Genomic DNA, 13,319 nt, shown 5'->3' with positions numbered 1-13,319 from the left:
TTCTGTGTTGTCTCCTGTAGGTCTGTGTTTTATGTAGCAACACGGTCCTTAAGACACATCGCCCTGCAAAAGCTATTCTGTTCCATGCATGCAGCAAAAATAGGACACTACCAAAATGTGTGCATCATCAAGAAAAGGGAATGAAGTTTAAGAACAGGATTACCCTAGTCATGTAAGAATTTGTAATAGTGACTATGTAATAGTGACTGGAGACCCCTGGCTTGCTGACATCAAAATTGAAGATGGGGAACTACTAGTTTAAAATTGACACAGATGCTGATGTGACTATCATAATACACCATGCTTTACATGACACATTCAGAGATTACAACAAACCAGCACTCAACCAGCTAATTCATTAACAAATAAGCCCTTCCTGGAAGCAGGATGCATACCACTCAAAGAGGTGACACACCCTCCTCTCATGCTCACCCCTTCAGTTCTCATGCTCAATTTCTCCTGTATGATTTCAGAATGATTCATTTATTTTTTTATCCATACAGGCTACTCAGGTTCAGTCCCTTGTCATTTTGAGACTGGCCTACTGCAACTTGTTTCTGGCAGGTCTTCTTCTGTGCACCAGTTGACATAAATGAACCTGAATGGAGCTGGGCAACTTGTTTCCAACCTCTCCCTCACCACCCAATTGCTACATTCCATTCACTACCTGCCCACATAAAATTTAAAACAATGATGTTTGCCTAGAAAGCCAAAAATGGACCAGCACCTACTAACTTCAAAGCACTGAACGGCACACTGCATAGAACCAAGACATTTCCAGGACCAATGCAAAATGAGGGAAATGGGGGTGTTGGTTGGAAATCCCTGACATCCCACAGGCCACCCCTAAATGAGCTAGGACTAACCATTTACTAGTCAGTGTTCAATTTAGTACATGCCCCTGGTGAATTCAAGATGTAACCAGACCTTAACTCACCAATGCCTGGGTTAAGGCGAGGCAATGAGGAATGCATAATTGGTGATGGTGATGTGTGTACAATGGGATGTTCACAAGAGTTCGCTGGTGAAAATCTCAAATTCAGGGAACAAAAGCATATAACATTGGTGTATATTACATCACATAAAAATATCACATAATACAAGAGGAATTTTCTTATGTGTTCTTGCACCTACCTCCAGGGATTTGGATTTCTACTCCTTTTGGTTTACAACAACTCATAACCCTACTTTTTGGGCTGTTCGGAGCCCCTGCAACAATTTAACAATTCATGGACAGAATTCTCCACCCACATGCTTCCTACATCGCATCTGAGGGCTGACTTGAGATCAGTTAATTGGACAGGACTCAAAGCAAACCCCTAAAAATGTGTGATTGGATGGGTAGAAGTACATAATCTTGGCTTCCGCTTAGGCCATGAGCAGGTGCATCCACAAATTGATAAGACGGGAGCAAATGCAAAGCCCTGCCTGAGACCCAAGACAAAAAAAGGACGGAAGACATTTCCTGTGCTTGGCTGGCTATTATCATAGGCTACTTATGCAGATGTCACCAGCCCATTGACAAATCGTACTTGTACAGGGTTGGGGATGATTCCCTGGCTTGAGTCAGGCAGTGGAAATATGTGACAGCAGGGGCTTGGTCACTTGGTCAATTCATTCCTGGATTTTTTGTGGTCCCACGATGCCCTCTATGAACCATGCATACCTGCTGCATGCGTGTGGTAGCTGGTCTCCGGTGGCAGTGTGCCCTGGTGCTCTTCATCGCAGGGCCCATTGGAAAGCCTGTCCAGTCTTGTCCCAGGAGCAGTGGGCATGAGAATTTGGGGATCAGTCCCACTATGAGCAATGAGATCTCAGGATTGTGGGGTGTAAGAGCAAAGTGTTCAATCCAGACAAATTGTAGGTGTGCATCTCACTGACACATCTGTAACCAGGAGAGCAAGTCTGTATGGTGTATTAAGTGCCACAGTGTCCAAGGTAATGTCAGCACGTCACCATAAAAGACAAGCCACATTCAACTGTAAACACAAGAGGAAGCTGTCTGAAAAGGATGTCCAGGTACTAACCCATACAATATCCAAAAAACATAAATCCACATCTGCCCAACTCACTTCAGAATTAAATGCACACCTCAACATTCTTGTCTCCACCAAAACTGTTCATCAGGAACAGGGTCAATATTCATGGTCAGGCCTTTTGTCACTCATGACAATGCCTAACATTTGTTTTAATGGTCCAGCAGTGGAAATTTTGGGCTGTGGACAAGGTGAAACATGTATTGTTTTCTGATGAGTCCATCTTCACTGTCATTTTCAAATCTGGGTGAGGTATGGTATGGAGAAACACAAAGAAGCTGTTGAATGCCCAGAGTGAAGCACAGCGGAGGATCAGTGACGGTTTGGACTGCAATACAAACTTTCAAGTTGGGCATGTTACTACCAGGGCTCAAAATCCCTCTGGTCACTGTTCAGGGCTTGTATCTGTCATTCCCAAGCCAAACTGATGCTGTACTGGCCACACAAGGTTGCGTACAATAGTGATATATTATTGCAGTCTAAAAAAAAAAGGGCACACTTAGGCCCTGTCCACACGAACGCGGGTATTTTTAAAACTGCAGCTTTTTTTATGTGGTTCGGCCATTTGTCCACATGCAAACGCAGCATCAGGTCACTGAAACTGAACATTTTTGAATACTCCTGCCAGGGTGAAGTTTTTTTTAAAACTCTGGTTTCAGTGTTATCATGTAGACAGCGAAACTGGAGATTTTTAGCTTGTGAACAGGGTTGCCAGATTGGACTGAAGATTTCCAGCCAAAGTACAGCTTAAAACCCGCACATTTAAAAAAGAAAATACCAGCCCAAAATGCACACTGTTATAACTAATACAATAACAAACAGTTATAACAGTTAATAACTTTGTGATATCAGCTTAATGAGTAGAACGATTACAACAATCCGCTAATCAAGACTGAAGTCTGACTGAACAGGACTCTCCTGAACCTTATTGGATAAACTGAACCATATAATTAAAATGTCAACATTACATATTACACTTTATTTAATCATTTGAATAGAAAATTAATAAAAATTTTGCATGCTCTTGACAGTGCTTCAGACCACGTTTTTGCGTTTTCATGTGGACAAGATTTTTTTAAAAAACGAAGTAGTTTAAAATGAAGTTTAAAAATACCTGTGTACGCGTGGACTAGGCCCTAGACATCACAGTACAACACCAATTCAATTAAACTTCTGTCCAGTTCAGTGACTGTCAATCAGTTTCACCTGGCTGGGTAGAAATTAAATTGACAACAGGTGCACTGGAAAGCTAACAGCAAAACAGTTTTCAAAAAGGGAATGATTTTGCAGGTGGTGGCCACAGACAACTGCTCTTTCCTTATCCTTCCTAACTAATTTGTCTCTAGTTTTATGTTTAATTTGGGTCCTTCTCACTACCTGTAGCATGAGATAGTACTTGGATCCCAATCTGGTTGCACAGGTAGTCCATTTAGCATATCACTTGTCCCATTACAAGGCAATATGATGTGTCTCCCAGCACAGTTTCAAAAGAATGGAATAGATACCATGGGATAGGCCACTACACAAGAAGAACTGAACAGGGGGGCAACAACCCAGCAATAGGACCACAATCTGCATGCCAGACGTTGTCGGGCATGCTCCTTTTAATATACTGCATACAGGCTTGTGGGGACCATACACACTATTGACTTAGATTAAGAGTTGCTGTGATTAAATTCATACAAACTGGATCAGTCTGTAATTTAAATTTTTTACTTTAATTTTCAGTGTGATTTAGAATCGAGCCCTTAATGGGTTGATGATTTTGGTTTCCACTGACCATTGTCACACCATTTTGTTCTCAACAAAATACATAATGTACATAAGTACATAACGAATTTCAACTTGAATATTTCATTCACCTTGACCCATTGTGTGATTTAAGTGTTCCCTTAATTTTTTTTTAGCAGTGAATACATACAGCCTACACATAGCACTTGAGTAAATGTTTATTCCATATGGTACATTTTTTGCTTGTCTTTGTGAAAGTGGCAAAGGGACTGAAGTTGGCTTTGAACACTGCTTTCTGCCCAACAATGGTCATTTCACCATGCAATTTAGCCTATTAAGTACTTCATCTTATTACTTAATATGTATTCTTTTTTTTATCTTACCTCCTCAACAACACACACTATTCTATTTTCCTTCAGGTAAAAGGGTTCTTAACTAAAGACAGGATATATAAATGACTATTCAAATATGGGTTGTGATATTGATTTTGACCTTTCTGGTTCTACAATTCATGCTGCAATAGTGGTTGTCTATGACGGCTAGCTAGTTGGCTGGGATACAAAGCTGGTGACCTTACAGTGTGTTAGGAATTAAGGCCAGATAAAGTTATCAGTAAATTAATCATATTGTTCCACTAAAAGCAGCTGTACCACATTCCCATTAACTGATGTTTACAGAATATGCACATTAAACCTTTTGTGCTTTTTACATAATAATCATGTGTAATATTAAGTAAAATTACAAAAATCTGCCATTGCCTGCACCAAGTAAAGTTTTCTACTTATCACTACACATACATTCATTTATAGTGCTGAGACTGAAGCTCATGTATAATCTCAGGAGAGGTCTTGGCTTCTGTTCAACCATGTCCATTCCTGCAGAACCTGAAAAGGCAAAAGGCATGATAAAAAATAATAGACTATTAGCATTTATTATGGATTATGCACACAACCTTGAATTGTGAGTTTACCTGCATGTTGATTTCTGTCTCCTTAATTGTCTCCTGCACCAAACTCTGCATTCTACTCTCAAATGTTTTACTTTCTTCAATCACTATCATCGATTCTTCCCTTTGTGCGCAAACACACACACACATACACAGATCAGCTTAAGGATTAGACAGACAGATAGATGTCACTTGTCACAACTGTATTTACAGTTGTGCTCAAAATTATTCATACCCCTTGGACAAATAAATACTTTTTAATTTTATTCATTTATAAAAACTACTTTGGCGAAACTTCCATTGTATTCAATATATATTAGTTGCTATGCACAACCCGCATATGTGTTAGCTAAACTTCATTTGTATACCAATAGATATGGCCAGAGATTCTCTTTTGAGCCTGTTTAAAATGAATAATACCCTATTCCCAATCTATGGACATCGCCCCAGAAAGGCAAAACAGCCCTGACCCGTCGAGACATGGACTCCACTACATTCCTGAAGGTGTGCTGTGGTATATGGCACCAAGATGTTAGCAGTTGCAAGGTGGGGTCTCCATGGGGTCCACACCTCAAACTCATTGTTGTGCTCATCAAACTATTCCTGAACCATTTTTGCTTTGTGGCACAGTGCATTATCCTGCTGATAACATTTCTTACACTACCAGTCAAAAGTTTGGACACATCTTCTAATTCCATGGTCTTTCCTGATGTTTATTTCTTTCTACATTGTAAAACAATGCTGAAGGCGGCCGAAATACACAATAATGTCCTTTGAACAGTTGATATTGAGATATGTCTGCTACTGATGCTCTGTAAAGCCGTCATAACGGCTCTAATCTGAGGTGCTGTTAATTGGTGATTTCTGAGGCTGGCAACTCTAAATGAACTACCCCTCTGCAGCAGAGGTAAATTTTGGTCTTGCTTTACTGGGATGGTCTTCATGTGAGCCAGTTTAATCATGGTGCTGGATGGGTTTTGCAAATGCACGTGACAATACTGTTCTTGCAAGAACTATTCCAGAACACCTGACCTTCGTGTCTTAAAATAACAACTGACTGTTTTTTGTTGTCGTTACATATGGATTACTTAAGTCCATGTGTGTTATTTCATAGTTTTGAAATCTCCAGTATTGTTCTAGAATGTAGAAAATAAATCCCTAAACAAAAAAACATTGAATTAAAATTGTGTCCAAACTTTTGACTGGTAGTGTAGTTAGGTGTACATGGCAAAGTAATTTCCAATTGATTGCAGGACCCAAAGTTTCCCAGCAGAACGTTGCCCAAAGCATGACACTGCCTCTGAACAGCTTGCCTTCACCCCATAGTGCATCCCGGTGCCATGTGTTCCAAAGGTAAGCGACACACATGCACCCAGCCATCCACGTGTTTCAAAAGAAAATGTGATTAATCAGACCAAGCCACCTTCTTCCATTGTTCTGTGGGCAGTTGTGATGGTGACATGCTAATTGTTGGCGCTTTTGGCGGTGCACAAGGGTCAGCATTGGCACCCTGACTGGTCTGCGGCTATGCAGCCCCATACGCAACAAACTGTGAACTGTGTATTCTGACACCTTTCTTTCAGAACCAGCATTAACTTGTTCAGCAATTTGAGCAACAGTAGCTCGTCTGTTGGATCGGACCACACAGGCCAGTCTTTGCTCCCCACATGCATCAATGAGCCTTGGCTGCCCATGATCCTTTCACCAGTTCACCACTGTTTCTTCCTTGGACCACATTTGATACAGTAGACAATGACCACCGCAGACCGGGAACACCCCACAAGAGCGGCAGTTTTGGAGATGCTCTGATCCAGTTGTCCAGCCATCAATTTGGCCCATGTCATAGGTACCATGATGAGGAGATAATGAGTGTTATTCATTTCACCTATCATAATGTTATGCCAGATCGGTGTATGTCGTAGATATCACATTAAAAGCTAAGACTCCCTCCACTAGGAAACTTTATGTCCTGAAATGGAGGCTCTTCTAGCTATGGTGCAAGTAGCCCACCAAGACCCAGGCCAAAGAAGTTTCTGACACTAAAGATGGCTTTTCTGTTAGTGTGTGAGAACTAGAATTGATTGCAGCCCATACACGTTCAACATTCTCCGGTGTTCTGTTTGTAGCAGGCCTTCCAGAACGTGGATCACTTTCAACAGAATTTCGACCATCTTTGAAGCATTTGTGCCACACTTATTTGTGCTGCACTCATTGCATCATCCCCAAAAGCCTTCTGGGTCATCCGCAGAGGAGTTTTAAACTTTAAACAAAATTTGATGCAGATTCAAGAGGCTTAAAACTGGGTGAAGAACAGGCAAAGCTCTGCTACAAAGGTGAAGTTCTGGAAGAACTTGTCACATCATGTCACAGGTCATACACCATGACAACACTGAGCACAGCAACAAGACAGAATGTACTGTATCAACAAGGTCTCTCCCAGGGAAATATTCAAAAAGACTCAAAGAGCCATGATTTAAATATCACTGAGTTTGTCTGGGATTACATGAAGAGACAGAAGGATTTGAGGCAGATTACATCCACAGAAGATCTATGGTTAGTCCTCCAAGATGTTTGGAACAACCTGCCCTTCGAAAACAGTTTGCAAGTGTACCTAAAAGAATTTATTGTTTTGCAGGGTGGACATATCAAATATATACACTACTCACAAAAAGTTAAGGATATTCGGCTTTCGGGTGAAATTTCAGGATGCACCTAAAATGCACTATAACCCTCACAGGTGAACTTAATTTGACCTTTTCTACACTTTTGAATGCACATGTCCAACTGTTCGGTGTTTCAGTACTTTTTGCATAACTTGCTGTTCTCTAACAAGGTGCTTAACAGCAAAATTCACAACTGGTGTTTGATCTATGAATCGACCAATAAATTTTCTGGTTCAATTAGAAACAGTACGCTTCATCATGCTGTTCACATTTTCACATCATGAGACCAAGATGACACCTAACAATTGATCAACAATACCTTAGTACCTTACCATAGTGAGGCTTCAAACAGGGTGTTCTCAGAGGGAAGTGGCCACTGAGCTTAGAGTGTCACAGTGTGTCATCAGCAGGTTGCGACAGAGATACAGAGAGACTGGAAGAGTCACATAAAGGCATAGAAGTGGATGTCCTTTGGCCACATCCCACGTTGTGGACCGCTTCATTGTGAACAGCGCCCTGCGGAACCGGATGATGAATGCCACTCAACTGAAAGGCACATTTAAGGGAGGTGAGAGGCACCCAAGTGTCACATCAGACCATTCAAAACCATTTACATCAGCCTGGTCTGTGTGCTAGACGACCTGCAAGGATACCTTCATCGAGGTCGCATCATTTGGAAATGGCTGCTGGAGGCTGGGGTACCTCAAATGGAGTGACCTGCACTTTCTCCAGACCTGAATCCCATAGAAAACCTATGGGATCAGCTGAGTCGCCGTGTAGAGGTTCGTAACCCTCCACCCCAGAACCTAAATGACCTGAGGGCCGCCCTTCAAGAAGAATGGAATGCCATGCCTCAGCAGACAATAAGTGGACTCGTGAACAGCATCAAGCTGTAATTAATGTTCAAGGGCACATGACAAATTATTGACACACTGACATTTATTGTTGTGGTATACCCACCACTGTTATTGGCTTTTGTTTCAATAAATTGTTTGAGATGAGGAAATCACCATTGCATGCTTCTACTTAAATGCCCTACTTTCATGATATAATATCACTGTAGCGTGAACTTTTTACATTTTCCATAAATTTCACCCAAAAGCCAAATATCCTTAACTTTTTGTGAGTCGTGTATATACAGCTCTGGAAAAAAATAAGAGACCACTGGCCAATCTCCAGATTTGAACCCTAACGAAAACCTCTGGAATGTCATCAAGAGGAAGATGGATGGTCACAAACCATCAAACAAAGCTGAGCTGTTTGCTTTTTTGCAAAAAGAGTGGTATAGTTACCCAACAGCAATGTGAAAAACTGGTGGAGAGCATGCCAAAACGCATGCAAATCGGGGTTATTCCACCAAATACTGATTTCTTAATGTTATTTAGCCAAAGCATTAACACAATTTGTTTACAAATTATTTGCATATTGTTTTATTTGAGTTATTAAAGCTCTGCTAATACTGCATGATCTTGGGTTATTTTGATGTGTTGTCATTTCCTTTAAATATACACTCTAAATAACAATAGGTATACTTTGAATTTAGGAGAAATATTATCAACAGTTCACAAAAAATAAAACAAAACTGTTCATCTCACCAATACATGCACCTGTAAGAAAAAAAACATAAGAAACTGATTATTTTGTAGTGGTATTATATTTTTTTCCAGAGCTGTATATAAACATATATATGGGCCGCTATTTGTGCTCCTCACACAACTCTTGCAATGAAGTTAAAAAGACAGCAGCAGTTTCAGCACTGCAGACACTGTGCACACACAGCTGCGAGGCAGGGCACAAGCAGCACCAGCAGGGGACCAATTAGAAGAGAGAGATCCTCATGGGGCATGGTGGCTCCCCACTTTGGCCATGCCTTGCAAAGCCTCCTGAGACTTGCCTCACCTGCTTTTGGACACATCGCTTAGGGAAAATGTGCACACACTGCCTGTTCTCCAGTGGCCCGCTAAGGATCATCCCCCATACAATAAATATTTGTTATAATAGAACATACATTTCAGCACATCAGAAAATCTTTAAAATGTTGGTTTCAGTTAAAGGAGAGGGGATGAAGAAGATGAACTTATTCACATTATTTATCATTAAACCTTGAACTCATAAACCTGCATTGCATACTCACGGTTGGTGGTGCATAAGAAGGCTGTTAGGATGAGGAGGTCTATGCTGTAACAGTGGAGGACCAGAAGAAGGTGGGGTTCGCATTTCATCAGGACTCCCACTGACAGGACTCCGAACCTTGCTCTGGAAATCCCATAAATACTTTAGTGGATCACATAAATGTAGATACTAGATAATATTATTATGTTGATGAATGTGGTAGTGTTTGTATAGTAGGGCTGGTTAAAGGTCTGGATTAGTGACTGAATGAGTTTTAAGTTCAAATGCGATGAGTGCAGGGATTCACTATTGTGTGACTGAACCAGAACCTTATATCTCAACTTTTCAGCTGTACATTTTGACTGTATCTTCTTTTAAGATGTATCTGCCAAATTATTTAATACATGTAAATTATTTAATACATATAAATGTATGTGCAGGAGCTTACACAGGCCACTTTAAGCAAATTCCACAATTCCTTCTGTCTTTTTTCTTGCATACTGCGTAGTTCCTGCTCACACTGAGCCATGCTGCTCACCATGCCCTCCACCCGAGGCAGCAGCTCCATCACCCTCTGACGGCACACCATTGTTTTGCTGCAAAAAAACCCAAGGGTGTTAAAGAACGCAGTTAATCTTTAAACCATGAAATTAAAATTGCTAAAGGTAAACCACTATAACAAACAAAAAAACAGACCTGAGGTGTGTGTAAAACTCTTTAAGTTTTTTTTCATAGAACTGAATAGCCTGGACCACCAGCTTCATCACCTCCTGACAATCACCATTACCCCTCTGATCTAAAGGCAGATAAAATTAAATTGAAGCATATAGATAGATAGATAGATAGATAGATAGATAGATAGATAGATAGATAGATAGATAGATAGATAGATAGATAGATAGATAGATAGATAGATAGATAGATAGATAGATAGATAGATAGATAGATAGATAGATAGATAGATAGATAGATAGATAGATGGATAGATAGATAGATAGATAGATAGATAGATAGATAGAATTTAATTTAAATAGTATTTATAGAAGCGTGCCTGCAGGGTACGGCATAATCGCGTGACAAATCGTTAAAATGTCTGCATTCTTAAAGGCCACATCTGTCTATGGCCAAATGCATGTGGGCACCTGAGTATTATGCTATAGCATTTCCCTTCATGGGAATTAAAGGGGCCTAGCCAAACCTGCACAATACAAGACCCATAAGGACATGGCTTGCCAAGGCTGATTTAGAAATACTTGATTGTCATGCACTACCTGCAAGGACTCCTTGCCTGACATCAGTAGCCATCTTAACTAATGTGAATGAGCAATTCCCTCAGTCACAGTCCAAAATCTAGTGGAAAACATTCACTGAAGAGTGGAGGTTATTATAACAGCTAGGAGGACTAAAACTGGAATAAGATGTTCAACAAGCACATAAGGGTATGACTTGTTAGGTGTCTACATACTTTTAACCATATAGTGTGCAAACACACAGTAGATTTCTGAATCATATGTAACAATCCTTATAAAAGAGACCTTCCTTATTTTGTTTTTCGAAGGATGATACAAGTGCACAAATAGGTATGCAAGTACATGCATTTTATCTGAAAAATCATGTGCATTTGGTGTGTCTCAAAATAAATTGTCCAGCAACTGGCTTACAACTAAAACAGCTAATATGAAACTGCAGCAATCTAATATGCTGCAGTATATTTTCTTATATTCAAGTGTGCATAAAGAGCATGGTACTTTAAAAGAAACATTACAAGATGTCTGCAAGATGCAGTTTTCTTACCCCTTGGCTTCTCTCTGAGCTTGCGGAATAAGTCCATTGCCTTCCCCTCACTGAAAAAATAAAACCAAAATGGAGCAGTAATGACTAATCCACTTAGTAAAAACAACCTATACATCTGCTCATTTATACAAGTATCTAACCATCCAATCATGTGGCAGCAGCACAATGCATACAATCATGCTGAAACAGATCAGGAGTTCAGTTGTTCACATCAAACATCAGAATGTAATGGAAAAACTGATCTCTGTGAATTTAATTGTGGCATGGTTGTTTTTGCCAGTATTTCAGGAACTGTTTATCCTCTGGGATTTTCACACACAACTGGAGAGTTGAAGATTACAAACATTTTTCTTCCCAAGATCAAGATCTGTGCCTCAAATTCTTGCTCTTGGCTGACAGGAGTAAAATGTCATATGTTCTTCTTTTGTTGCCCATCCACCTCAATGTTTGATGTGCATTCTGCTATGTTTTCCTCTTCACCACATTTGAGTTGCTATACTTTTTAACAGCTCAAACAAATCTAGTCATTCTTCTCTGATCTCACTTACCAACATACAACTACCATTTCATTCAATGTTTTCAATGTTCTGAACCATTCTCTATAAACTATAGAGATTTTTTGAACAATGACTGAATCTCTTGACTTGTATCTACATGATTTTATTTATTGTGCTGCTGTCACATGACTGGCTGATTGGATAACTGCATGAATGTGCAGGAGTAGAGGTGCTCCCATTAAAGTGGACAGTCAGTATATGTTGTCTGTGTGTTTGTACTCACAGAGACTCCAGAGCTTCTCCACTTCTCCAAGGGTGTCTCTGAAGGTCTACAATATCAGTCTGTAATTTCATCATCTCTTCCTCCAACATAGTCACATCATCTATCTGATACACAGAGAAATGCATACATATGGTAGCAAATATCTAGCATAGTAATAGCTGCTCCTTTGTAATACTGTAGAATGACAGAACACTCACCTGGCCATGGCTGAGTGCAGTTTGTTCCATTTCTCGCCAGACATTTAGTAACTTCTCTGAAGCTGTAACAACATGTTCTAATTTTTTACATCAATTTTGTAATTAATCCTCCTTGGTCATGTACATTACTTTGACCATGTATAATCACTTGCCATGACTGTCAATGAAGCTTAATGACTTTTTTTTTTTTTTTTTTTTAACTTTGACTCTTAGTGATACTACTGTTTTAAAAACTTTGTTTGACAAAAACATTGAGCCTTGCTTTTACCAAAACACCACAATGGTGAATGTATCTGCATATATGAATGTTTTACCAATGCCAGTGGCTCTCTGCTCCTGGTATTTATCCATGTCGATGTGCAGACTAGTAGTAAAGAATTCAAGTGTAGCTTTGAGTCTTTGGTGCACAGAGACCATCTCATTCTTCTGCTTGGACAACAAGCCATTATGCCTCAGTAGGCTCATACTGAGGTAGACAGAATTATTATGTGCATGTGACAGGGAGATTCCAGTAAAAATGTACTGACAGCAATATAGTTATTTTACACAGACAAAGGTAAATCATATAAAAACAAACAAAAAGCATAACACATACACATGCATCTAATTACTCATTAAGCAAAAGGGAATTATGGCAAATATAGCATTACACTGAAGACTAGTCCTTAGTACACTCACTGTCCACGTTTATAGAAACCCCTACACACTTCTCATTTCTTCAGTTGTCCAATTTCTTCCTTCTAAAATGAACAGTGAGTGTATATGCTATGAAACAATGGTAAGAGCTAGTGAAGTCTCAACCTGCATATTGGGTCTCTTTTTGATCTGAAGTATTCTTATATAAAATCTTGCATCTTACATGGCTGCCTTCTGACCCTGCTGCAACTTCAGCCAGTCTTCCTTCAGTGCTCTTATGGTGTGCCAGGCTTGCCCATATGTGCGTCTTTGAGCACTGTAGGGCAAAATGCGCTTAGGCTCTCTCTCTAATTGACAAACATACAAATAAAACCCCATCAGATTATGTATTTATTAATATACTTAGCAATTAGAAACTAAAACC

General features: G+C 39.9%; 1 protein-coding gene across 2 annotated transcripts in view; it reads right to left on the bottom strand.

Annotated features, from left to right (window-relative positions):
- Nucleotides 1-3,972: 3,972 nt before the first annotated feature.
- ikbkb (inhibitor of nuclear factor kappa B kinase subunit beta) overlaps nucleotides 3,973-13,319 on the bottom strand; it is a 35,938-nt gene continuing 26,591 nt past the window's right edge. Inside the window, exons 13-22 of one of the 2 annotated variants that reach the window (XM_058390169.1) lie at nucleotides 13,119-13,242; nucleotides 12,574-12,725; nucleotides 12,260-12,321; nucleotides 12,063-12,166; nucleotides 11,283-11,332; nucleotides 10,185-10,284; nucleotides 9,937-10,084; nucleotides 9,511-9,632; nucleotides 4,738-4,837; nucleotides 3,973-4,651 (exon numbers count right to left, since the gene is read on the bottom strand). In XM_058390169.1, the coding sequence (XP_058246152.1) occupies nucleotides 4,604-4,651; nucleotides 4,738-4,837; nucleotides 9,511-9,632; nucleotides 9,937-10,084; nucleotides 10,185-10,284; nucleotides 11,283-11,332; nucleotides 12,063-12,166; nucleotides 12,260-12,321; nucleotides 12,574-12,725; nucleotides 13,119-13,242 (1,010 nt within the window). In that variant the 3' untranslated portion in view covers nucleotides 3,973-4,603. Of the gene's footprint in view, nucleotides 4,652-4,737; nucleotides 4,838-7,708; nucleotides 7,923-9,510; nucleotides 9,633-9,936; nucleotides 10,085-10,184; nucleotides 10,285-11,282; nucleotides 11,333-12,062; nucleotides 12,167-12,259; nucleotides 12,322-12,573; nucleotides 12,726-13,118; nucleotides 13,243-13,319 lie in introns of those variants that run through there. The other variant, XR_009204599.1, reaches the window with a different exon arrangement.

Source organism: Hemibagrus wyckioides, linkage group LG05, assembly GCF_019097595.1.
Source record: "Hemibagrus wyckioides isolate EC202008001 linkage group LG05, SWU_Hwy_1.0, whole genome shotgun sequence".
Taxonomy (NCBI): domain Eukaryota; kingdom Metazoa; phylum Chordata; class Actinopteri; order Siluriformes; family Bagridae; genus Hemibagrus; species Hemibagrus wyckioides.
Note: the sequence above shows the minus strand (reverse complement) of the source record. Positions and strands in the feature narration are given on the sequence as shown.